This window comes from Mesoplodon mirus (genome assembly GCF_964341445.2).
Source record: "Mesoplodon mirus genome assembly, chromosome: 10".
Lineage (NCBI taxonomy): Eukaryota > Metazoa > Chordata > Mammalia > Artiodactyla > Ziphiidae > Mesoplodon > Mesoplodon mirus.
This window is the reverse complement of record NC_138986.1, coordinates 51726782-51753788: the sequence shown is the minus strand read 5'-3', so window position 1 is coordinate 51753788 and position 27007 is coordinate 51726782. Positions and strand designations below refer to the sequence as shown.

Genomic DNA, 27007 nt, shown 5'->3' with positions numbered 1-27007 from the left:
ATCACACGTGCACAGTGCTTTCAACACCATGCCTGGCACATGGTCTGTGCCCAGTGCATGGCGGTTATTACTGCCATCACCACTACTATTTCTCTAGTCTTATGCACAGTGTGCTATGGGAGCCCAGAAAAGGGATACTTAGCTTAGCCTGGGGATCAGGGAAGGCTTTCTGGAGAAGATGAGAGCTAAGCTGTGTCTTAAGGAATAGGTAAGAGTTAGTCAGATGAAAAGAAGTAGGAATGGCATTCCATGCTGAGGAAACAGCACAGTATACAGGGCACTGCAAATATGTGGTATTTGCCAGCAGGTCTGGTACAAGAATAGACGTCACTCAGTTCCCCCTTTCCTTGGCATCCTATAGCATAGCTGCTTCTTTCTCCACATAGTTTACCATCTATCCTCCCCAGAAATACCCAGCCTACCCCTGACAGCTACGTTGGCTTTGTCCTTTAAGGATAATTCAGCCTTACAAAGAAAAGCAGACCAGGCCTCTCTAGAACCTTACCAGAACCTGCTCTTTCCCTTTGTGACATAAGAAAGGGTAAACTGCAGAGGTAGTGTAGCTGAGTTTAAGAGTCTGGGCTCTGGAGTTAGACTGCCTGGGTTCAAATCCTGGCCCCATCACTATCACTCTGGGCAAGCTGCTTCACCTCTGTACTTCAGTCTTTTCTGTCTGTTAAAAGGGGATGATAATAATCTCTTAGGTTGCTGTGAGGATTCAGTGAGTTAATACATGTAAGAACATTAGAACAGGGCCTGGCTACTAACAAGGATTAGCTATTATAAGCTAACAAAATTAAAATTCCATGTTTCATGGGCAGGACTACTTGAGAAAGTAGAGAATGCACCAGATTAGAAACGTCATCTGTGAGGGGTGGAAGGAAGGAGGGAGAATAAAAGGGCAAAAAGAAGTATAATGTTTACTGAGTACCTACTAGGTACCAAGAGTACTACATTAAGTGCTTCATATGTTTTTCCAAATGATCGTTATAACAGCTGTGCTAGGTAGGTAGTATTGTTCCTATTTTTATACATGAGTACACTGGGGCTCAGAAAGATCAAGAAATTTGCCTAGATAAATGGACAGAATCACAATTCAAAACCATGGGTGGACGAATACAGAGCCATGCTCTCTCAAACACCTACTTCTCTTCACCAGAATGGTGAAAATGGGCCTCCATCTTCTTAGCTTGAAAATTATGATATCAAACTTCACATTGCTAAGAAGAAACCTGAGAACTGCCTAAGTTTTCACATGATTTTTTGGGCCTACTCCAGGAAATATAAACATTTGTTCATGCCCTGATTTCATGTGTTATAGGCTGAGGATTCCATTTCATAAAGACCATGAGCTATAGGATATAAATCAAGAGTACATTTCCTTGTCTGAAGTTCAGAGCATATTACAATTATACAATGGGTAACAAAAATATTATTCTTTAGAACTCCAATTTTACATTTTCAGACATAAACTGACTAGGCCTACTTTTGTTTTATAACATGAGGCAGGCCCAATTCTAATCTTTAATTTACATTTTTTTCCCAAGCTTAAATATTCTGTAAGTTGTTCTGTGGGTTTTTAATATCCTTGAGATTCATAACTTCATAGTAATTTGGCTTCTCAGGTATCGCTTTTTCTATCAAAAAATATAAATTTCTTATAACAAAATGAGAATAAAGTTAGGAAAAAATAAAGAAAACCATGGGAAAGGTGAATAATATCAGACTGCCTGGCTATAAAGCATTAACTTCATGAGCTGAACCCAGAAGTATAAACTACAGTCTTACAGATCTTATACATACCTAGGAGCTTTCATATTGTCACTTCTTTGTCAATGGAGATGTCTTTTTCAAGTGTGGAGGAAAATCAATCTCTCTCTCTCTCTCTCTCTCTCTCTCACACACACACACACACACACACACACACACAGACAGACACACACAGACACACACACGGGACCTGTCACATGTTGATCCTGTATTGAAAAAAAGAGCACCAATCCTTGGGGGAAGCTTCAAATACTCTAAGACAAGAAGCTGCAAAGGGGGGTTGGGGGGCAGAGGAGAGCAGACAATCCTCTATAGAGATATTTTATATATATACATACAATGTTTTTAACCTAAAATATATACAATTTTTTTCTTTAATTACAGTTTCCCATATAACCATTAGTGGGTTCCAGCGATGTAAGCCATATTTATTAGAAGCAGCATGTCAAATAGGAGTTGACAATTACAGTCTCTATCAATACATATTATGCCAGATGGTAATGAGCCATCCACAAAGGGCTAGCCATCCAAAATAATCACGCCGCTTTCCAGAGAAATGTCGAAGAGGTTATGGTTTATTACACAGTGCTCATTAGATATACAGTGGCAGCATTAGCAATTTTTCCTTCATTTGTGTCTCATTTAAGGATCTGCCCCCACAAGCACAGTCAAATTAGTATACAAGGTTAAAACCATTATGCTCAGAAAAAAATTAAGTTGCATTCTATTTTACAGTAATGGTGGATCAAAGGTCCTTGGAATCTATTATTTGCGAAACCATTATCTAACACAGAATATTAACAAAAGGGAAAAGAAAAGCAATGCCCTGCCAGCACAGCTTTGACAGGAACAAAGACAGACTGAAATAAGCAAACACCACATTACTTAATTAAGTATCCCTTAAAAAAAAATCTATTTAAAAAATAATACTAAGGTTGTGACATCAACTGACAAAAGTCACAAAACTAAAGTTAATGAAGAAGCACCAACCTATACTTTGAAATGCTTTGTTCACCGATCAACTTATTTTAAACATTTTTTTACACTGCCTTTGTGCATAATTTGGTAATAAATTCACTTATTGCTATAAAGTATTTATTTTCTTAAAAAGATAACCTAGGTTCTCATCTTTGTGGCAAACCCACATTTATTAATATTTAATAAATTGGAAATTTGTATAAAACTATTATAGCTGGAAAGATCTGGTCATAAAAGCAAATCTTGGAGCTTCCCTGGTGGCGCAGTGGTTGAGAGTCCGCCTGCCGATACAGGGGACACGGATTCGTGCCCCGGTCCGGGAAGATCCCACATGCTGTGGAGCGGCTGGGCCCGTGAGCCGTGGTTGCTCAGCCTGCGCGTCCGGAGCCTGTGCTCCTCAACGGGAGGGGCCACAACAGTGAGAGGCCCGCGTGCCGCAAAAAAAAAAAAAAAAAAAAAAAAAAAAGCAAATCTTGGAGTAGGTAACAAAAACTAAAATAGATACTACTAAAAAATAGCTACTTAATGGATTTTGTTAAATCATCAGATAACTGATTAGTAGCATCTGAATTACTAACGGGGTAAACAGTTGTAGCAAAGAGATCTTTTGAAGGGATTTCTAAAGTCCTGCTTGGTTGTTAATAAAATATTACAGTTAATTATAGTTAGAAGGATAATATTTCAAATATACTTTTCCCGTATTTTATTATTAACAGACTGTAATTGTAGTGGATATTCAAAGATCTCTTGCTTTCATTTAATGAACAATTTATTTAGTGCCTGCCACATGTCAAACCGTGTGACAGGTTCTGAAAATTCGTCCCAAAATGGGGAGATGGGGGCAGAAAACTATAGCTGTGTCCTTAAGAAGCTCATGGACAGTTCAGTGAAGGATTCAGACAGGAAGTGAAATGATTTCAATCCTAGGCAACAACTGCTATCAAAGAAGTAAACACATGCAGGGGGCCAGGGGAGCCCAAATCTTGCTGGAGTAAGGGAAGGGTTCCCAAAGCAAGTAACACCTAAAGTGGGACCAAAAGGATAATTCTACTTAGTAGAGAACGAGGGGGAGAAATACAGTGAGAATGTGGAGAAGTGGAGAGTGAGGGTGCTGAAGTGGGATCACTTACCTCAGAGAATCAGAAAATACAGTTTTAAGGAATCTCTTTTAAAAGCCGATCCAAATTAGAGGAAAATATCCCAACATTGGAATGATGGACTCTATGAAATAAAGTCAGCAAGGAAAGTCTAGGAATTTCAAATGATCATGTTTAAAAAAAAAAAGGTATCTTACGGAAAACATTCCCTGGTTAGGTCCATGTACGATTAATCAAATCTCAGAGTGAATAAATGTATCATCCATTTAATGTTAACTCTAAGTCCAATTGAATAACTTGCCATGACCAAATTTTGAATTTCACTGGCTGTTCTAATTGTCCTTTACCCCCCGCAAATGAGAGAAGTATCCTTGTGTCTTTCCTCTTAAACTGATAAAAGCATGAGCTATAACATACTATAGTCTAATATATGTGTGTCTACTCTCGAAATACGTGTAAAACACAGCAAACTTTTAGAGGGAAGAGAATAGAATTATTTAATTCTTTTGGTATGGTACCCACTACAGTTCAGGTATAATCAGATACCCACAAAAATTTGTTGTTGTTGTTTTTTTAACAGAAATGCCATTATGTCCTAATACAGCCTCTATACATAGCTGCAGTCTAGGATATAATGAATTCCTGAATGGATTGTGGCATCATGATAGTAATACTTCATTTCTTCCAGAGTATAACAGATATCTTCTTTTTTGGGTATTGTGATATTTCTAAACTAGGTCCTATATATCTATGCTGATTTAGATTCTTATGTACAGTCATTCCCCCTTTCTAAATAGTGTTTTAATTCAGTAGTATTTGACCTTCTAAGATATTCATCTATGGAACAAACATAAGTAAAGATTCCAAAGATCTTTAAAAACTATACATAAGATGACATCTATAACTGTGTACATATTATGTACATATAGCTTTGTGTAAATGGTTGCAGCATCATTCCTGACTTTGAATTTGCTTGGATCAATTTTTTTCTGTCAGGAAAAGCCCCAGCTAAAGAACATCAGAAGTCACAAGAGGTATAGAGCATCATGAGATGGTAATTGTAATACAACAATAAGAAGTCATATTGTTAAACTATAGAAAAGGAAAAAGCAATGGGGCCCCATATTGATTATTTATTGCTCTAAGTTTACATCATTACTATGTGCAATTATGAGCTGCAAGGAACAAAACAAAAATGAGACTGTTGAAGGTGCATAGAGAGAAGAGCATGGGTGGCCCACTTCACGAGGGCATCCAGAGGCCCTGCTGGAGCGGCTGTTTTGTCAATGTCTTTTCTTCCCACCATTCTAAGAACTGTAATTTATTCATTTGCTCTCATCTCTGCCTTATTCTAGAGTTTAAAATGGTTTAGGTATTACTAGATGATGTTCAATAACAGATAAAAAGCACAACCAGTAGAAGTGGGGGAAACATGAGAAGTACAAGAGTGTAACAAGAGATGAAGTATGATAAATTGAGAAAGAAAGGCACAAAATACAAGGGAGGGGGGAACGCACAGCAATAACAGTCTGAATTATAGACTTTAATGAAGCACTCAGAAACAGAGCCTTTTTCTGTGTGTAGCAAACCTGCTATTTTATCTCAAAATGTTAAGATGTTTGAGTTTTAGGTTTGATGACTATGCATCACCAAACCAAACACAGTACATAGATTAAAACCTTGCCTGACCTCCCAGTTTTAGGAAAGAAAGGAATTCTGTTTTGGAAACCATCAGGGCTTTGGGTTACATCTCCAACTCCTATTCTACGGGTGCAAATAAAAGCTTCTGATTCATCATTTATAACAGTAACAGAGGGGCTCACGTTTTACTATTTGAAAATGGCACTAAATTAGTAAAGATCACCACTTGTATAGCAAAAATATTTGAGCACTTATTGCTTGATAATACACTCTAAGTCAGTGGTTCCCTGTCTGGATTTCCTAGATCTTTAAGGATTCTTCACAGAAAGAATTCTTCAGAGAAGTGAGTTATTTTCCCCTTTCCAAAATGTCTAAGGAAAGCCATTCATTCACCCCTGGATAAAGGAACATCTATTAATAAAAATATCAATTTCCTCTAGTTCTGTACTCATTAATAAGACGTGATAGTAGTGGTTACGTCTTGGTCATGAGGCACCCAGTTACAAGTGTATCTGATAAAATGGAAAGTCAAGTAATCATTATTTTACATATAAAGTGTGTTTGGTAAACAGACTCCTTTACAGAAGGGCAGGAGAACAGCAAAAGGAGTCCTGAGTGATGAAAAGGCTGAGAGGTTATCATCACAAAGTCTACGCTGGCTAACTTCCCTCTACTTTTCCTTGGCCACCCCCTATCACCTAGGTATTCTAAGAGAGAGTGGCTGTCCACTTCAACAACACATCTAACAGGAGGCCAGAAGAGGTCAGTGGAGAGCAGTGCTGGGCACCCCATCCTCGCATCCAGACAGCTGGGCTCTGGCACATCTCAGGTCTCTGTTTACTCAAGAGGAAGAAGCCAAAAAGACAGAATAAATCCTTACACTCAATTTTTCGCTTTGTCACGATCAGAGATGATTTTAAGGCTGTTGTAATGTTTAATTTAAAAAAGAAAAAAAGGTTTGAATTAGAAAGCAAAGAAATTCTCCTGTGACAACGTCCCAGCTTCTACATTAATTCTAAAACAAATAGAGGAGAGTGGAACAATTAAACATGTTGCTTTAAATGTTTTAAATATTTAAGTATAAATTTTTCCTCTCTTTTAACTCCAGGGAAGTGTAAACGCAATAGAAAGCTCCTCCTCCATCAAGAGCCGAAGAATTAGAAGGAAAAAGGCTTTTAGTTACCAGTCCTTGTGTTTTTACTTCTCTCTTAGGAAGCTCCCTCACCGAAGGCCCATCTATAAGGTACAGAACCTCAAAGTGAGCCCGAGTCCTTCACAGAGGGGCTACTTCCCCATCAAAACGAAGGTCCTGACTTGAGGGGCTTTATGAATCTAAGAGTGGAACCAATAAAATTAGAAAATGCTAAGGAAGGACCTAAAATGGGTGGATTACAGAGAGGTCCATGTTACCTTGCCTATCCTTCTAAGTATTCCTGAGGAAGATTAACTTCCAGCAAAAAAGCAGTATAGATAAAACAAAATTTGCATAAGGTACCTTTGAAAAATAACAAGGTGCCTGTTAAACACTGTAAGTGTGTCAGCCAAAGTGGTATAGATGAAACAAAATTTGTATAAGGTACTTTTGAAAAATAACAAGATGCCTATTAAACACTGTAGGAGTGTCAAACAAACAAACAAACAGCTTTTGCAAAATTGAAGCCATAAATTGACTTAAACCCTAGTAATTTAGTACTATTCCATTTAAATTCTCTGACAACTGATTTTTTTTTTTTTTTTTTTTTTTTTTTTTTTTTGCGGTACGCGGGCCTCTCACTGCTGTGGCCTCTCCCGCTGTGGAGCACAGGCTCCGGACGCGCAGGCTCAGCGGCCATGGCTCATGGGCCCAGCTGCTCCGCGGCATGTGGAATCTTCCCGGACCAGGGCACGAACCCGCGTCCCCTGCATCGGCAGGCAGACTCTCAACCACTGTGCCACCAGGGAAGCCCTGACAACTGATTTTTTAGCTTATTGTTTTTGTTAAATTAAAATTGCTCTGGCCTCTACAAAAAGAGATAAAAAGTAAATTCCTATTTCTAAAGTTCTGAAGTGAATGATATAAAATTAAATACAGAGATGCATTTTAAGTGCTAAGTATCCTTCCGCTGTTGCCAGAAAACAACTAACAAAGGGGAGTTAAGTAATTTCGCAGCCGTATTTTCTCACTCTCCTTCACTGAGTGAGAAGTGAGTCGTTTGCATGGCATAATAAGCTGTAAATTATAAACATTTTTACATAGCCTGCTGCAAAGAAAAGTCTGCCAGCTTTCTACTATATTGGATAGGGTTCAAGTGATTAACTACAGCTTTGGAAAGAAGGGGTGGAAACTTGTTTTGCGTCTCAGTTTGTTGGTTCTCTTATGCATAGACTCTAAAAATCCGTTACATCATTATTTGCAATGAATATGTAAGTTATTCATTGTAATTATAGTAGGGTAATAGAAGCTCCATATTACTGCAGAATGTAAATTACCCATGGACGGCAGCAAATCTTGTAGGTGCATAATTATCCAAGTACTTCCTTGAAACCATGTCTCCAATGAGTATGAATGTAATGGTTTTTAATACCAAAATTTATAGCACTGAGCATTTCAGGACTAATGACAAATGAAGTACACTTTGTTTTTTGTCTATAGGGGAAGCTCATTAGACAGAACGTCTATTGGGGGCAGGTCTATTTTAAAAAATGGTTTCTGTATCAAAGAAAACATACAGGTATCTGTATTCCCAACAGATAAAAGAGTAAAGGAAATGTGCAATAAAAGAGGTATAGCCTACAAACCTAAATGTTTTTATTTTTAAACTGTATAGAACACCATGATCCACATTCAACGTCTAAACAAAAGCAAATTTTGTCTGAATAAATCAACAATAATTCATGGAGCACTTGAGTGCCCACCACAGTGCCTGGGCTTTAGAGGACAAAGAGAAAAGTCTATAACCTGGTTTCTAAGCACTATGCAATTCAATACCACCAAACAAAGATCGGCGCTCAGTCTTGAGGATGTCAAGATGAAAAAGAAAGTACAGTTGGCCCCCATATCCTTGGGTTTCGCATCCATGGATTCAACCAACCGTGGAGCTGGCTAAATATGCAAATGGGAAACCTGTGGATGCAGAGAGCCGACTGTATTCATTGTACTAATACCATTGTATATAAGGGACTTGAACATCAAAGTGGATTTCGGTATCCACGGGGGCTTCCGGAACCAACCCACATGGATCCTGAGGAGCAACTGTATATTTAGGGCACTCTAATCCAGAGGCTGTCTACAGTAATGGAAAGAGCATGAATTCCATGGTCAAATGGGGTCTGAATTCCAACTCTGCCATTTATTTACACTACCAACTTTATCAGGTTATTAAATTTCTCTAAGCCTGTTTCCCAAGAAAAGTGATTTTTTTGTTAACCAATATTGTAAGGATTAAATGAGTTAACATTTATAAAGCACAGGGAACAGTACCAGACATATAGAAAATTCGATATGTGTTAGCTATAGTGATTATTTTTCTATATTTATCATAGCTTTGCACATAGCAGGGGCTCAACAAATGTTTGTTGAATGAATGAATGAATGAGTCAATGAGTGATAAGATAGGTATACAAATTACTACAAAATAGATAAGAAGTGCCTCAAAGGTACAAAATGTAATAAAAGGCTCAGTGGTCGGAGAGGTGTTGAGTTGGAAGATGGCTAAAACATAGGCCCTGACCTCTAGAAGGTACTATATAGTGGGGAAACATATACATAAATCAGTCATTACAAAACAATGTGTTAAGTGTTCTAAAAATTCACAGAACAGTCCCTCTAGGTTCTGGCTCTAATTGAGCCAGAGCTTTTCCTGGGGTACCAATATCCCTGTATCTTTGTGAGTGGATATACTTAACTTCCTACAAGCCACACACTGAAGAGTTGAGAGGTGGGACTGGTGCTTTGTTTCTGCACCGTCTTGAGAGACCACTGCTCCTTTACAGCTGCTCTACTTTCCACCACTCTCTTCTCTGTCACCCTGAATTCACTGGAGTCCTTAGCACTTTGCTTAGTTCTGTTCTCTTGGTTGACTTCAATCACGTGAACTGCCCACCTGTAGTTTCTCAATCTACTCAATTCAAATGCTGTCAACCCCACTCTCAGGAACAACTGGAACTTATCATTTAGAGCTGTTCTACTTCTGAAATCTTCAATTCACATATCCTACTTTCTATCTATGACCTCCAAACCTCTCAGTTCTCTCACTGAATTATTACTTTTCCCCCTAAAATATGAATCTTCATGACCTCCAATCCTTGATCACTATTTTTTACCTAATTTTGGACTCCCTCAGCCTTCCTTCCTGATTGAGCCTAAACGGTTCTATTAGGTCAACAACCATTCTTTTGCACATACCTTTTTCTTGGTGGGCAAAGAAAAATCACAATCATGCTTTTACCTCCATCACTTCTATTCTAGGGCTGCTAGGAACTAACTGCTGCTGTTAAGGAATTTGGATTTAATCCTGTAGGGAATGGGATACTATTGAAAAATTAAGGATATTTTATTCCACTTAAAAAGTTGAGCAGAATAGAAGGGAATAGGGCAACCTTAATAATAGAAAATGGACACTCAATAAGCCAGTGACTATAGAGAAGAAGGATTACAGGGTTAGAGATAACCAACCTGAGAATCTTCTCTCTTTGCCTCTATTACCATTACCACCCAGCTACCCAGTCCAAGAGCAAGAAGAAGAGGATAGCAAAGAAGGAGATCCTTGGCCACTAAGCCACCTGTAGATGCCAGTTTCTCCTAGCATCTTAGGTGAAGGGTATTAAGGACTGTCTTTAATCAAACAAATGGCTGTGAGAGGACATGGGTGGATTGTGGACCCAAGAGTGAATATGGTTACAGCTCTAGAAATTAAGCTCCAAAAACAGAGTTCTAGAAATGAAATTGCATCAATAGTGTCAATAGTGTCATAAATTGGAGGTCAAAGACTATTGTCACTGGAGGTCAAAGACTATTTCTTATTAATATTTGCATTTCCCTCGAACCTAGGTGGATATATGCTCGTTAAGCTCTGTGACTTAAAGTCCATTTTATCCCTATCTGCCTTATAGATGAGTAATCACACAGCATGATTAGTGACTTGCTTAAAATCAAATAACCAATCAGTTACAGATTTGAGACAAGAACTCAGATCTCTGGCCCTTTACCCAAGTCTCTTTTATATCACACTGTTTACCACTCGGGGTGCCCTGAGTTTGGGTTCAAAGGATATATATAACATTACGTCAAGAAGCTATTAAGCAAACTCTGTCATTAAACATTTTAAATGACTGCAATTCTTCTAATAGAACTAACATTTTACTACAGTAAATGTCAAGAATTAAGCACAGTTTAAAATTTAGAATTAGACATTGGACAATGCCTTTGACTGTGGCTTCTTACTAGTCAACGTATAGCCCTCCTTTAAGGAAAAGATTTAAACTTTTTCACTACTGACAAAACAATTTATGCAGCTTGTTTTTTGTTGTGATATAGTCAGGCAGGCTAATCTGTACTAAGATATTTATATACGATTAACTCTCAGCTGAGTAGATTAGTAACTGAGCCCACTTACTTTTTGTGGTGAATTATACTTGTTTTGTAAGAGGCTGTTCCTATTTTGTGTTTTTCCAACAGCTCTGGTGAAGTAAAGACTTCTGATGTACAGTACATGCAACATAAAGAGTCTTCCCCTTTCTTACTCAACATATAATTGCTGCATTTGTGCATGCTGTGTAGGTTGAAAAATAACAATAAAAAGTTAATGAAGAAAATAAGTACTGGTTGTAATGAATTAGTAATATTGCTAGATTTGTACCTGGAGTTTATTTTTCTTGTTGTAAATGGAACACAATCAATAGGAATATGTAATCAAACTGCACATGCTTTCATCTCTTGGGATCTCTCTGAAAACGAGCTGAGATATCTTTAGGAAATTATCTTCAATAGCCTACTCTGAATTCAATTATTCAGCATAATCATTTTATTTTATTTATTTATTTATTTTAAAGTCTTCATGTTGCTTTTTAAATAAATAATTAATTAATTAATTAATTAATTTTTGGCTGCATTGGGTCTTCGTTGCTGCGCGCAGGCTTTCTCTAGTTGCAATGAGTGGGGGCGACTCTTCGTCATGGTACGCAGGCTTCTCATTGCAGTGGCTTCTCTTGTTGCAGAGCATGGGCTCTAGGTACGTGGGCTTCAGCAGTTGTGGCTCGTGGGCTCTAGAACGCAGGCTCAGTAGTTGTGGCTCACAGGCTTAGTTGCTCTGCGTCATGTGGGATCTTCCCAGACCAGGGCTTGAACCCGTGTCCCCTGCATTGGCAGGCAAATTCTTAACCACTGCACCACCAGGGAAACCCAGCAGAATCATTTTAAATCACTGTCAATTCCTCATTTTCGAGGTTCTTGTAGTACAAAAAGATACATTTCTTAAATAGGTTGTTATTGCTTTATAAGTATGAAATATAACTTTCTTTTAATTTTCAAGTTTATTTTCTTTATTTAAAAAAAGAAATACTACAAATATAGTTCCCTTTGACTATCCCCTATACCTATTTCCAAACAATTCCCCCTCCCCACTTCCTCCAACCATAGGTATCATCAGGTGGGTGAAGTTTCTTCCAGACGTCTTCCTATGCATTTACACATGCCATCTTTATTTATTTATTTATTTATTTGGCTGCATTGGGTCTTAGTTGCAGCATGCGGGATCTTTGATGAGGCATGCAGCATCTTTTCTTTCACTGTAGTGCATGGGCTCTTCATTGCAGCTCTTGGGCTTCTCTCTAGTTGTGGTGTGTGGGTTTTCTCTCTCTAGTTGTGACGTGCGGGCTCTAGAGAGTGTGGGCTCTGCAGCACGTGGGCTCTCCTGATGAGGTGCGCGAGCTCAGCAGTTGTGGTGTGCAGGCTTAGTTGCTCTGCAGCATGTGGGACCAGGGATCGAACCCGCATCCCCTGCATTGGAAGGCGGATTCTTTATCACTGGACCACTGGGGAAGTCCCCTACACATGCCATCTTAAAAAATAATAATAACCATAACTTTTAAAATGCTATCTATTTCAATATTAACTATTTCACATTAATAAAACTGGGCCCTAAATCAATAATATAATCAACACGTTCCTACTTAAGTGTCATTTCTTATGGTGTTTTCTGATTTGGTCAATCACCAAGGGAAATATGGTTTGTTAATTCTGTTTGGCATTTTTAAGTGCCAGACAAATTCTAATATGCAGTGTGAAGGCGAGGATTGATAGTCACAGCCTATTGTTACTATAATTAGAAGTCATCAGAAGCTAATTAGTACCACATTAAAAATGATAAATTATGAACCATAAATTTGCAGCTAAGACCTAGTCCAATTCCCTAAATTTAAAGATTAAAAAAAAAAAAGACTTGCCTCTTTCACAGCTTTTATATTCTCCACTTGTCTTTGTAAATTATATATTCCACCACCACTTCCTCTAACAGCACACCAAGCCTGACCAATTTTCACTTAGAGGAGAAAGTAATGTTAAGGCCAGTAATTTGATTATAAGATGTTTTCTACATTAACTTAGTTATATTTATAATGTCTTTTTTCTGATTAGTCCTTTAAGCCCAACAATCACCTTAGCATGTTTAACCTTAGTCATTAATTTAATCTTAATCAATTGAATGATACACTGAGTTAGAATTAGCACAGTTACCAAGAAATTGATAGTGCCCATTTTAACATGGATGGTAAACCTAAGAAAGTTAATCAAAAGATAGCATTTTGCTTCACTCCTGCTTTCTTTATTTAAAAAACATCTAGAGTTTATGCATTTTCATAGGGTATCTGACCCTGTCAAAGAGGGCAAAAGATAAAAGTTTAAGTCAGCTCAGGGCCTCTAAGGCCCTCATTTTAATAGTAGGATAGAATTTCTAAGCTAACTACCAACACTCAACAAAAATTTTTACTAATTTTTAAGAAGTACATAAATAAACATGTATAGATTAAAAATAATTCAGCCCACTGAAGAGGACAAAGAATGAACAAAGTCTTTCATCCCGTTTCCCTCCACAGCTGCCGCTCCCCAGAGGTAACCACTATTAACAGCTCTTTGTGTCTCCTTTGAGATATTTTTCATGCAAATAAAAATCCACTGCCCACTCAGTCAAGCCCCAAGAGGATCAAACTATAATACGTTTCTCAGTCTTGCTTTTCTTACATGTTCCTTGAGCTCTTTCCAGATCAGCACATACCAATTCTCCTTAATTCTTTTAAACGATCCATTGATACTTCCCTGCATCAACAACATAACGTGTGCCCTCTTGGTGGACACTTTGGTTGTTTCCTTTGTTGCTGTTGTTCTTGCAAAGTATACTGCAAAGAGCATTCTTATACATACATCTTTGAGCACTTATGCTAATACATCAGTACACAGTTTTGCTAAATCAAAGGGTAGCTGGATTAAAATAAAATTTACTGCTATTACCAAATTGTTCTCTAAGCAACTATACCTATTAACATCCCCACTAACAAAACATTCAAGTGCCTCTTCCTCACCAAGAAATGCTGAGTATCAAACTTTTTAATCTTTGACAATCTGACAGGGGGAAACTATGGTTTTTTAAAAATTTGCCCTGTATGATGAGGTCCAGCCTTTTCCCCCTTTTGTTTACTAACCATCTATGAGTTTTCTTCACTGAATAGCCTGTTCATGTCTTTTGTCCATGTCTGTGTCGTACTATCTTCTTCCTGATTCATAAGATCTCCAACTGATTTTTTTTATTAAAACTCGGCCCCTTGTCATGTATGCTGCAAATATTTTTATAATTTTGGCACTTATCTTTGGACTTTATGGGAATTCTTTTCCATTGAAGAATTCTTTTTTAATGAAGTCAAATGTGTTAATCTTTTTGTTTATAGGTCCAGAGTGTTGAAACATTTTAGAAAGGACTTCCTTGCTTCAAGATTAAATAATAATAACAACAATAATAATAGATATTATTATTCAGCTGTAACCAAATAGTCATTGACTGTCATCCATGTGCTAGGAACATGCTGAATGCTGGGCTAATATGAAGAAAACAGATCATCTGAACTGTGTTTAATGGCACATAGAGCATAGAGTCTTCTTTTATCAGCACTACATATAAATACAGAAAAAGATCAGTCCGTAATTTTATTCCTATTCATCAGCTCACCTGCCACTCAGAAGCCAAATAAGTAGTAAGATAAAAGTACTTGTTTTACAAATAGACTTGGCATGCTTTAAAATTCGCCAGTACCCACATGTACCCAAGCCAACAGACCATCTAAAAGGCGAAAATAACAATCACTTTACCCCTGACTCATTTAATACTTTTTCATTCTTGCATGTTCTACTTATCACAATTTATCTCTAGCAAACAGAGACAGACAACGGTGGGCAAGAAGAAGGTGGCAGCATGTAAGAAATCTGATAAAGGACATAAAGCATCATGACAGGGGTCTGGAATAACAATAATAGACAACACTTGTTAAGTGCAGTCTATACACAAGGCACTGTTCTAAGTGTTTTATTCATATTACCTTCTTTAATCCACTCAACAAACCTACGAGGTACAGAGAGGTGACCTAACTTGTCTGGAGTCACATAGCAAATAAGTGATAGATTTAAACTAAGGCAATTTATAACCAACATGATATACTTCTTCCCCTACTTGATCACTTAATGTAGGATCTCAGAAAGTTACTTCATCTTTTTGAGTCTCAGTTTTCTGGTTGGTGACTCTGTTATTTCTGCCTCACAGAGTCCCCATTAGGGTTCAAAGTTAGGTACCCTAACATAAAATAACATTTACCAAACTGTTTTGCAGCATTCTACAAGATGTACTGTTGACAGTCAAAAAAAAAAAAACAATCATAGTTTCCCCCTGTCAGATTGGCAAAGATTAAAAGGGTTACAGGGTTTTATAGTAAAATAACTGGGAAACAATATCTCTTCTTAAAGATTCGTGATGCATGCCACATATACCTAACAATTCTTCAGATTTCTGAAATGAAGCAATCTGTTGGCATGCCCAAATTTATCTGACCACAGGACCTTTCGTCCCACTGACGACCTAGTAAAACCTTCATCCCAAATGAAGCACAAATTGGGAAATGTTGGTAGAAAATGGCATGAGATCAAAGGACCTAATGAGTCTGTGTCTGAGTCTGGCTTGGCCAACTGCTAACCTCTTGTTTTAGGTAAAGACTCCTTAACCTCTCCAGGTCTCTGTTTTCGCTCTCAGCAATCACCTAGACTACTTCAATAACTCCTTGGCTGGTTCTCTCTACCTCTTGGACCTCAACTCTCTGGGTTATCTTCTCAACTAATTACATTCTATAGCACAGATATATTAATGTGACTCCTTTGCTTAAAGACCTTTATAATAGCTATGAATAAGAATAAACACTTAGAGAATGCTTACTATGCTATGCATTACTCTATTCACTCATTTAATTCTTAAAACCATTCTCTGAAATGTGAGAGCTGAAATCTGAGGCACAGCTAATAGGTGATATAGTCTGTTTCCAGATTCCAAGTCTATTCTGCTGCCTCTTGGGTGGCTCCCCACTGTTTCTCCAGGATATAGCTCTAATTCCTTAGGCCTTTCACAATTCAACTTCAACCTTTCTTTTCTACACCATCTCCTCATCAGTATTCTGTAATACATTAGTTTGCCAGCACTATGAGGGAAGAACTTGTTCTAGATCCCTCTCCTTGGCTTGAAAAAAACCATTTTCATGTTCACAGGGTGTGCTGCTGGTATATGCATGTTTGTGTCCAAATTTCCCCTTTTTTAAAATAAGGACACTAAATTAGGGTCCATTCTAATAACCCTCATTTTAACTTGATTACATCAATGAAGACCCTATCTCCAAATAAGGCCACATTGTGAGAACGAGGGGCTAGGACTTCAACATATGAATTTTAGGGGGGACACAATTCAATCCATAACATCTATATACATGAACCTGGTCTCTATTATGTAAATTCATACATTCATATAACAATTATGTACTGAGTGCCCACAACAGTGTTGGCACTCTGTGAGTCCTGCTACGTACTATGTACCAGACCACATGTCTTTGGTCAGTCTGTTCGTTACTTCCTTTGCCTAGAACGCAACCACCTTTTACCAAACCCCTTGACTACCTGCTTTCCTCCAACTGACAACCTCCTAGTTACCTTCAAAACCCACTTATAAATTCCCTATTTTGTAAAGTTCAAATGGTCTCTTTTTCTGAAATTTTCTCCTTTCCTCTCCCAACATATTTAATTGCTCCAAAGAATTGTTTATACTTTACTTACAGTATCTATAGCATCATATTACAGTTGTTTGTAAACTTGTATGTTCCCTGGCTTGATGATAATAAGGTCACAGAGGGTAAATACCATACAGTATTCAGCTTGTATCTCCTGCACTAAGCATAGTGCCTGGAACACCACAGAGTAATTGCTTAATAAGAGTTTGTTTAATGAGTGATCAAAGCAGGGTGTTCAATTTAACAAGACCCAATAGGAAAAAATTGAAGGAGAAACATGAACAGACACAGAGACCCAACAGACAACTATTGCTAAAATCTAAACATGAAGTAGAGCTTCCCTGGTGGTGCAGCAATTAAGAATCTGCCTGCCAATGCAGGGGACATGGGTTCGAGCCCTGGTCCAGGAAGATCCCACATGCCGTGGAGCAACTAAGCCTGTGCGCCACAACTACTGAAGCCTGCGCACCTAGAGCCCGTGCTCTGCAACAGGAGAAGCCACCGCAATGGGAAGCCCGCACACTGCAATGAAGAGTAGCCCCCGCTCGCCGCAACTAGAGAAAGCCCGTGTGTGGCAATGAAGACCCAACGCAGCCAAAAATAAATAAATAAATAAATAAATTTTAAAAAAATAAAATAAATAAATAAACATGAAGTAACAAAGACCTGTAATGGGAGAGTGGAAAGTTAACTGAAAGAAAAAGAGACCTGGAGAAACTTGTGAGTTGTTGGTTTATTAGACACAGAAGATAAAAGAGTGGGAGTAACCAAGGATTACCAAATTCACTGGGATAACTGGGTGACAGAAACAGCAAAATATTAATTAAGGTGCCCCTGTTATTAACAGATAAACCCTAAAGTTTAAGTGGTTGAACAAATAGATTTTTCCTCTCACACATCAAGTCAACATGGATATTCCTGATGGACAGGTGGCTCTCCTCCAAGGGGTGCAGGTACCTTTCATCTTGAATTGGTCACTTCCAAAATCACTTGCTTAAGGTATACTGCAAATATAAGATTTTTATGGTCAGGAAATTGTAAATTTCATTTATGCTTATATTTTATTGGCTAGATCTCGTTCATACGGCCCAGCCAACTGCAAAGGAAGGCTAGGAAATGCAGTCTAGCTGAATACTCAGGAAGAAAAGAAAAGAGAATGTGCTTGGCAAACGTTTTAATCGCTTCTAATACAGTTAACAAGAGGTGGTAGGAAATTTCAGGGAATGAAGGTAGAGTGAAAATTTGTGGTCTGTTTATAATTGCTAGTTAGATGAGAAATATTTGAGTCAGTTCTTCCTAAACCAACTGAGAAAACTGAACCATTAGTCACAAAATTCACCTGCATTTCTTTAAATGTAATAATCATATAACACTAGAGAAGTCTATACTTTGTTATGCTATGTATTATATATTACATGATCTATCTTTTGTACACAAAATATAAACATCCTATCATTAAGAATAAGTTATGGGCTTCCCTGGTGGTGCAGTGGTTGAGAATCTGCTGCCAACGCAGGGGACACGGGTTCGAGCCCTGGTCTGGGAAGATCCCACATGCCGCGGAGCAATTAAGCCCGTGCGCCACAACTACTGAGCCTGCGCGTCTGGAGCTTGTGCTCCATAACAAGAGAGGCTGCGATAGTGAGAGGCCCGCGCACCGCGATGAAGAGTGGCCCCCACTTGCCACAACTAGAGAAAGCCCTCGCACGGAAACGAAGACCCAACACAGCCAAAAATAAATAAATAAATAAATATTTTTTTTAAAAAAAGAATAAGTTATAAACATTTTCCCAGTTGTGGCTAGGGATGCTTGTAAATTTAGTAATACTTTTTTTTGCCTGATCACCTTTGTAACCAACTTTTAAAGTCAGGGTTGGTGGAATAAACCTAAAGTCCATGGTCTTGTTTGAAAAAGGTTATGGTAGATGTTTACAGTACATTTTTATAAATGTGACTCACCTGTTTTTCAAAATGCAGTTATTACATTTTAGCCTAAATTCTGCCTCTCTTGGCCATTATGTGATAAGTTCACAGACACATCTACAAGATATATCCAGCAGTTATATCCTTAGGCCAAATAAAAGAGGTCACCTAACTCACTTTTGTTCCCTTAGGTAATTTACTCAGGTTCCATTAACTGACATCAAAGTCAAGTTTATGAGAGAAAAACACCAACAATGTAAATCCCAGTAGTTAAGAGGTGAATTTAAAAGCTCCCAAAACAGTACTTCCCTCAAATGTTAAATAATTCACTGTGGCATTATAGATACAAGCCTCCAGCAAAAGTTACACTTGAACAATTAAGCTAGCAGGAGCCAAACAAATGACTTCAGGGGTAGAGAAACAAATGAATGGTTTCTCGTAGTAGTATGCCAAATTACATTTTCACATTAACCAGTGTAGAACACCCAAGCATCACCAATGACTTACTAGATAAAGTTTGATTACAGAAAAACAGCCTGGAACCACAAACCAGGATTATTCCCTAAATGTAACTGTGGATGCTATACACTTGGGTATGAAACCCATTTATGCCATTTGGAAAAATTTTATATTCATAATGTACCACCTACTCTTTTGCAGAGTTCTTTTACAATTGCTCATATTACAACAACCATCTACCAAATGCATTATGTTCCTGTAAAGGATCAGAAGGCGATGCAGCTATTTCTTAGAGGCTAAATAAGAAATTGGAAACACGAGGTCACAACACAGTGCACTGTGTACATACAATAAAGATAACAGCATCTGCATAGTAGAAATACACTTTAGATTTAAATTCTAACTCCATCACTTTCTACCTAGAGGATTTTAGACAAGTCTTAATCTCAGCATTAGTTTCTTTTTCTATAAAATGGGGACTATTCATTTATGCAATAAATATTTACTGAACACCTATCATGTGTTGAATACTTCCAAGTGTTATTTTAGGATTAGTGATAGTAAACCATAGCTGGTATTCATTAGAGGCGTGTATGGCTACCCAAATGCAAGAGCAGATGACTGACCATGGACTTCCCTGGTGGTACAGTGGTTAAGAATCCACCTGCCAATGCAGGGAACATGGGTTCGAGCCCCGGTCCGGGAAGATCCCACATGCCGCGGGGCAACTAAGCCCGTGCGCCACAACTACTGAGCCCACATCCCACAACGACTGAAGCCTGCGCACATAGAGCCTGTGCTCCACAACAAAGACAAGCCACCACAATGAGAGGCCCGCACACTGCAACAAAGAGTAGCCCCCGCTCGCTGCAACTAGAGAAAACCCACGCACAGCAACGAAGACCCAACTCAGCCAAGAATAAATAAATAAATTTAAAGAAAGAGCAGATGACTGACCAATAAAACGGTTAAAGTCAGAGACTGAAAAATCAATGGAGTTCCAAACACGAAACAGAGATACATGGTTACAGGGTGATGTGAGGTCTAATTCCTTTCCAGGGACTAACAGGTTATTGGTATTCATTGCAGATGTTTATATATTTTCTCTAATTATTTCAACTGAACTCAGCCAACAGCTTTTCTACAAAATTTACAGGGTAAAATTTTGAGCTCCAATTCAAACAGGCTGGGGAAGGATGTAGATAGATGCATTGAAGATTTGCCAAGTTACTGTCCATTCATAAGTTTTCCTAGACATACTTAAGGGAAGACCTTTTTTGGTATACTAATTTAATGGCTAGTCTAATCTACAAGTGAAATAAATTTTTTGAATCAGACTAGAAAAGCCGAATAAAATTAAGAAGGAAAAAAACCAAAACAAAACATGAGATTTGGAAGAAAGAGAACTATAGTTAGAGCCTGAACTTTTCCTCATTTACTAGTCATGTCACCTTGAAAAACATCTCAAGGTTTCTGAAACTCAGTTTTCTCAAGAGTAAAATAAGTATAATGACAATTCTTACCTATGGAATTGTTGTAAGGGTCAAATGGGATAACTGTCATTAAAATGATCAGTAACCTACAAAGCACTAAATAAATATAAATTATCTCAGAGTGAACAGGAACTGAAAATGATCCTAAGATATTTCTTCTAGTGAAGACACTTACGTGGATCAATGGTAAAAGCTCTGCAAAATTACCCTGGCTAGAGGAGAGGCCATTTGTAACCCAACAGTGATAATCTTTGCTTGCTTGTTAATGAAGAAGGTCACTGGACTTCATAGCAGGCAAGCTAGTCATCCTTAAATATTACAGAAGAAAAAAAACATTTATGGGTAAGACTACCAGGAATTTTTAAAAAATCTAAGATGTGGATTTGTTTTTAGAGTAAATAAATAAAAGATATATTAACCGTAAGCCGAAGTTTCTAGAAATACTTCTTTTTGTGAGGAAAATTTTCCTGTCGCCCGTGTTTCTGGGTGGTTTTAATTTCAGGTGCCCAAGTCCACTTGCAGACTATTACTTCCATACAGGCTTTTAACACAGTGCCAAGTATACTGCTAAGATCTGATATATTATTACTAAAAAACATGCAGTCATTTAAAAAAGCAAAACTGAAAATTTAAAGTTTGTTTTATATGCAGCAAAAAATGACTGATACGTACTCATAAATTTATTTTTTAATCTAAATGTGTGAGATGTAAAAGTTTCTTATTCCAGTCACTTTAATAAAAACCTCTTCACCATAAAAATAAGCAAAATAAAATAAATGATATAGCACTGAAGTAGACATCTCCTAAAATGGTAGTTGCATCATTATATACACAACAAAGTTATCATATTGAGTCGGTTTAAAAATCATGAATCCTGGACTAAATGACATAGAGTTCTCTACAGAAATACAATGATACCATGATGGGGCAGGAGGGTAGTGTTCAATAGGAAAGTTTAAATGCTCAAGGCAGAAATGAGAAATATTAGACACAAAATTCACCAGAGTTACATACAAAGCAGCTAAGCCATTAGATTTGTTAAGAATAACAAAAATCCATGTTTTAACTTTACAAAATATTTTAATCTATCTTTGAATCAGAGAATGACAAAAAACTAAACAGTGATTTGTACTGACCATTGTAAGAAAACATGCTTTAGAGAGCAATGTCAAAATTTCTTCTTACCATGAATAGATACCACTGACCATGTCATAGCTCTGACATGAAGCATTCACACTGCTGGGCCCAGCTGCCTTAGAAATAAGTAGCACCACCAAGCCCCTCAACTGGAGGTTATTCTGGCTGTCGTGTACAAGGCCCCTGCCAACAAGTAAAGAAAGAAGAGAATTAACACACCCTCACAAAATCAGTCAGATCAAATTAGAGAATTGCTGCAAATACACCCATGCTTTCAAAATCAGACAATGGGACTTGTTGAAAAGAAATAGGATTGGTGGAAGAAAGAGTTAACAGGAGGAAGCAACAAGTTCAGGAAACAACTAGAGAAACCCATGGCTGGTTTTGAAAGTGACGATATCAAAATTGTGAGGCCTAATGATTTGGCTTCCTCCTCTTTCTGGGTTTTCCCACTGTCTATACCCTACCACGCAAGCTTAACCATTTGCTCTGATAATGAGAGGAACCCATAGTTTTAAACTGTTCTGTGGTAGCTGACAGCAGGCGAAATACAAATTGTATGGCTTGGATGAAGTGGTATTATGTGGCGATGATGCTGGTAAGGGGAAGTGGTAAAAAATGGTTTCTGTCTTCACAGGTAGAAAATTTATTTGAGAAGTAAAATGGAAATGAATGCCATGGGAAAATATCTTGCCATTTCTTATTTTTTATGCAAAGAATAATCATTCTAGACAATGTTAGTCTTTTACATAGAATGTAATATTTTTTTGCTATGAGGATTGAATTTTTATAATTTCTACTACAACTAAGGTCAGTAATACTTTCTAAGATTATATATTTGTTTAAGTATTGCAAATGGTTGTCATACAAGAACTAAATGGCATCATTAAAAAAAGAAAAAAGACAGAAAACTATGGGTAACATATTATAATAAATGAATATTTAGAACAATGTTCATGAGCATTAATCAAATAGGTTACACCAAAGTATACATAAATAACATATAAATAGAATTCTTGAATGTGGTGAAAACAGTAAAAATTTTTTTATTAATTTGTATTGGAGTATAGTTGATTTACAATGCTGTGTTTGTTTCTGCTGTACAGCAAAGTGAATCAGTTATACGTATACATATATCCACTTTTTTTAGGTTCTATTCCCATATAGGTCATTACAGAGTACTGAGTAGACTTCCCTGTGCTATACAATAGGTTCTTATTAGTTATGTACTTTATATATAGTAGCGTGTATTATGTTGACCCCAATCTCCCAATTTATCCCTCCCCACCTTTCCCCCTTGGTAACCATAAGTTTGCTTTCCAAATCTGTGACTCTGTTTCTAAAAACAGTAAAATTTTGTATTTTAATACTTCACTGAATTATTAAGACTTCCTTGGGTGAATTCTGAACAACAAATTAATTTAAATTAAGTAAGCTAACATAGCCAGAATTAATGAGTCAGTCCATTACTTAAGAAAATTTTCACCGTTCATGCCTCCAAATAAATTTTTAAAAGGGTCCCTTCTTGCTCTTTCAATAGTTTCAAAATAAGACAGATCTTCAGGCTCTCTGCAAGACAACAGTTACAGCTCTTTCTCTACTTATATTTTCTCCTTAATCTAGTAAGTGACCTTCAGCAAGTTAGAGGGGTTAATGATTTTTACAAAGAAGTTCTAATATCCATTAATTTAAGGTAATTAAGCTATATTATAGTAGAAACAAATAATCACCAGAGATGTCCAAAGCTCTGTATTATTATGTAACAATCTACTTAAATCCTACAGACCTGAACTGTTGGGAGGCTGCGAAGCACCCTATTTTGGAAGAAGAAAATGTAAAATGGGAGCACTCTCCAAATTTTTTGCTTTGAATTACAGATTTTAACTTACGCTACTAGACCCTTATTTATGTATTACCTGAGGTAAATAATAATAATATTAAAGAGAAGCTCTGAATTGGCTCCTAATTCTAGAAAGGGAAAAGAGGAAGGTGAGGATGTGTGTGTGGCTGTGTGTTTGGGGGGTTGAGCCTGGTTAGGAATGAAGGATATGAAGGTAAGAACTCATATCCTCTAATGAAGGATATGAGGGTAAGAACTCTGACAGCTGGCCAAGTCACGCTGAAGAAATAGTCCTGGCAACGGTTCTGACAACATCTTCCTCAAATTTCTCAGAGAGGGGATCTTTCACAGAGGACACATTCATCATCATCATCATCATCATCATCAAATACAGCAGCAGCAGCAACAACAAATCCTTACATAGGACTTTATATATGCCAGGGACTATTCTAAGCATTTTACTATATATTACTATATATCAATTATTTACTATATATTAATTAAATTAATTCACAACAACTCTATGAGGAAGGTACCACAATTACTTTGATTTTACAGATGAGGAGAATGAGGCACACAGAGAGATCAAGCAACTTGTTCAAGGTACCACAGACAGCAGAGCCTTGATAGAGCCAGGATTTGAACCCAGGCCACTTGGCCTTAGAGTCTATATACATGCTTACCCATTATGCTATACTGACTCTCCATCTGCTTCACCTCATGTACCAACTATTTGCTAAGTCAGTAGAATAGTGACCGCTTTAGAACCAGGTTTGAAAAATCCTTCTGCTGTTTATTAGCTGTATGACTCAGACTATCACCTCTTCCGTAAAATGAGATTAACAACATCTACTTTCTGTAGTCATTGTATGGAACAGACAACATGAGTGAAGCATAAACCACTGTGGAAGCACATGGAAGGTGACAAGGTGATCAGAAAACTACATCTCTCTCCTTATTACTTTTTTAAAATATTTATTTATTTATTTATTTATTTATTTAGGCTGCATTGGGTCTTCATTGCTGTGCGCAGGATTTCTCTCTAGTTGTGGCGAGCAGGGGTTACTCTTTGTTGTGGTGCGCGGGCTTCTCACTGCGGTGGCTTCTCTTGTTGCGGAGCACGAGTTCTAGGCACGCAGGCTCAGTAGTTGTGATGCATGGGCTTAGCTGCTCCTCGGCATGTGGGATCTTCCCGGACCAGGGCTCGAACCCATGTTCCCTGCATCGGCAGGCAGATTCTTAACCACTGCGCCACCAGGGAAGTCCCTCTCCTTATTACTTTTTTGCCATCTATTTTTTTCTCAACTCTTATATTTTCTTTTTCTTTTACTGTTTCTCCTTCTGTCTCTCAAAGTCTTACCCACTACCAGCATATATAATTTCCTATAAATACTATTTCCTTTTCTACCCCCCAACATAACAAAAGTTAAGGAATTCTTCCAACCATGACCCCGAAACATCATGTATCACTGAAACACTGGCCACTTTCAGAATGCATTACTGAAAAGGTCAGGAAAAGAAACTATAGTAGAACAGTTTCCAGAAATCAAGAGAGCAGTCAGAAAAGCATACCTTCTACCCATCAATTTTCACACAAGACAGTAGTTAACAACCCAGAGAACAGATTAACAGGTTGAGTAAATTAAAGGTTTCCAAAACACCACGTCTTCAAATTCACTTCATTAACACCCTTAAAAAAAAAGTAAAAAGATAATTCGATAATGTTCACAGCTCAAAAACTAGCTCACAACAAAAATAAGAAATTTTGCTCCTGAGCATAAATAGTCCCTAGGATTCTAAACTTGCAGAGTTAATGTTTCATATAGTCCAGGTCATACTTCACCTGGAACACTATGATTTATTCTGAGTGCCTCTCTTAAGGAGAAATACTGACAAGCTGGAGCATATCCAGAAGATGGTGAAATCATATACTGCCACATGCTTGGCTGACCAAAAAAAAAAAAAAAAAAAAAAAAAAAAAATTAATGCTAGCTTGGAGAACAGTAAAGTTGGTGTTCTCAAATTTATGCAGTCAAAAATGTAGTAAATGCTTACTACATGTCAGGTACAGTGCTAAACAGAGAGTGGAGGACATGATGGTGAGCAATGGTGAGCTGTGGTCTCCCTCCTTGTGGATAATACAGTCTGGATTTAAAATAATAATAAAATATGGCATGAGCTACTTTAGGAGATGAACAAGGGCAACTAACATAGGCACAGAGAAAGGGCAACTAACATAAGCAGGGGTGAAGGAGTGGTGAAAGGGACCTCCCTGAGACCTAAAGGATGAGAAGAAGTAGTCAGGGGAGCTGAAGCAAGGAGGGGAAGTGAAAAAAGAGTGTTCTAGAGAGGAGACAGTATGTGTGAAAGTTTGGAGGAGAAAGAGGAGGACACAGCTGTCTCCAGAATCAACAGGGCAGGAATACAGTGTGTGAAGAGCAGGGTTGGGAGAATTAAAGCTAGAGGAGCACATGATGACTGTCTGCTCATCTGAAAGGGTACCATAAGGATAGGCGATAGACCTGGTAAGTATTACTTTAGAGACTGACACTAATAGACAGAAAATATAGCTGGTGAATTTTGGCTCGACATGAAGAAATTAAAAAACAGAGGAGTCTCTGTTGATGCTGAGTCCCTTGAGAATAAAGATGTTTAAGAAGCTGCACATGGGCTTCCCTGGTGGCACAGTGGTTGGGAGTCCGCCTGCCGATGCAGGGGGCGCGGGTTCGTGCCCCGGTCTGGGAAGATCCCACATGCCGCGGAGCGGCTGGGCCTGTGAGCCATGGCCGCTGGGCCTGCGTGTCTGGAGCCTGTGCTCCGCGGCAGGAGAGGCCACAGCAGTGAGAGGCCCGTGTACCGCAAAAAAAAAAAAAAAAAAAAAAAGGCTGCACAGCCTCTGATACAACACATTAGAGGGAGGCCTGGACTATTCAACATCTGGGTTTTTCTCTTACTCTGTGATTCTTTATTATCTCACTTTACTACATTTAATTATCTAATACTCTACAATATGTATAATAAGTATAAAAATTGGGAGAATTCGTTAACATCATCTAAGTGTCATAAGCGAAAGCAATATTTAGTATCTTGTAATCTTTATCACTAAAATTCTACAGAATTGTTTTCCTTTCACTAATATATATTAAAAAAAAAAACCAAAAAACTTTTATCATTCATTCAACTAATGCAGACCGAAAACCTTCCATACATCAGGCACAGTGCTTGGCATAGATGTCATGGTGAGCAAAACCAGGCACGGAGCTTGTGAAGCTTACAACCTAGTGGAAGAGACTGGTAATAATGAAAGAATGACAAATAAATGTAAAATTACAATAGTAATAAATGCCACAAAGGAAAAAGAGAGATGATGCTGTGAGAGCTTACAA

At 37.8% G+C, this 27007-nt stretch overlaps 1 protein-coding gene across 4 annotated transcripts in view; it reads right to left on the bottom strand.

Moving 5' to 3' along the window:
* Positions 1 to 27007, bottom strand: part of PDSS2 (decaprenyl diphosphate synthase subunit 2) — a 268202-nt gene that overhangs the window by 141398 nt on the left and 99797 nt on the right. For 3 of the 4 annotated variants that reach the window (XR_014295138.1, XM_082634002.1, XM_082634001.1), the window contains exon 2: positions 21830 to 21964. The exons of the other annotated variant lie outside the window; for it this stretch is intronic. Coding sequence is in view for 2 of the 3 variants with exons in the window: in XM_082634002.1 (XP_082490128.1) it covers positions 21830 to 21964 (135 nt within the window). In the remaining variant the exon portion in view is untranslated. The remainder of the gene's footprint in view (positions 1 to 21829; positions 21965 to 27007) is intronic. 4 annotated transcript variants of the gene reach the window in all.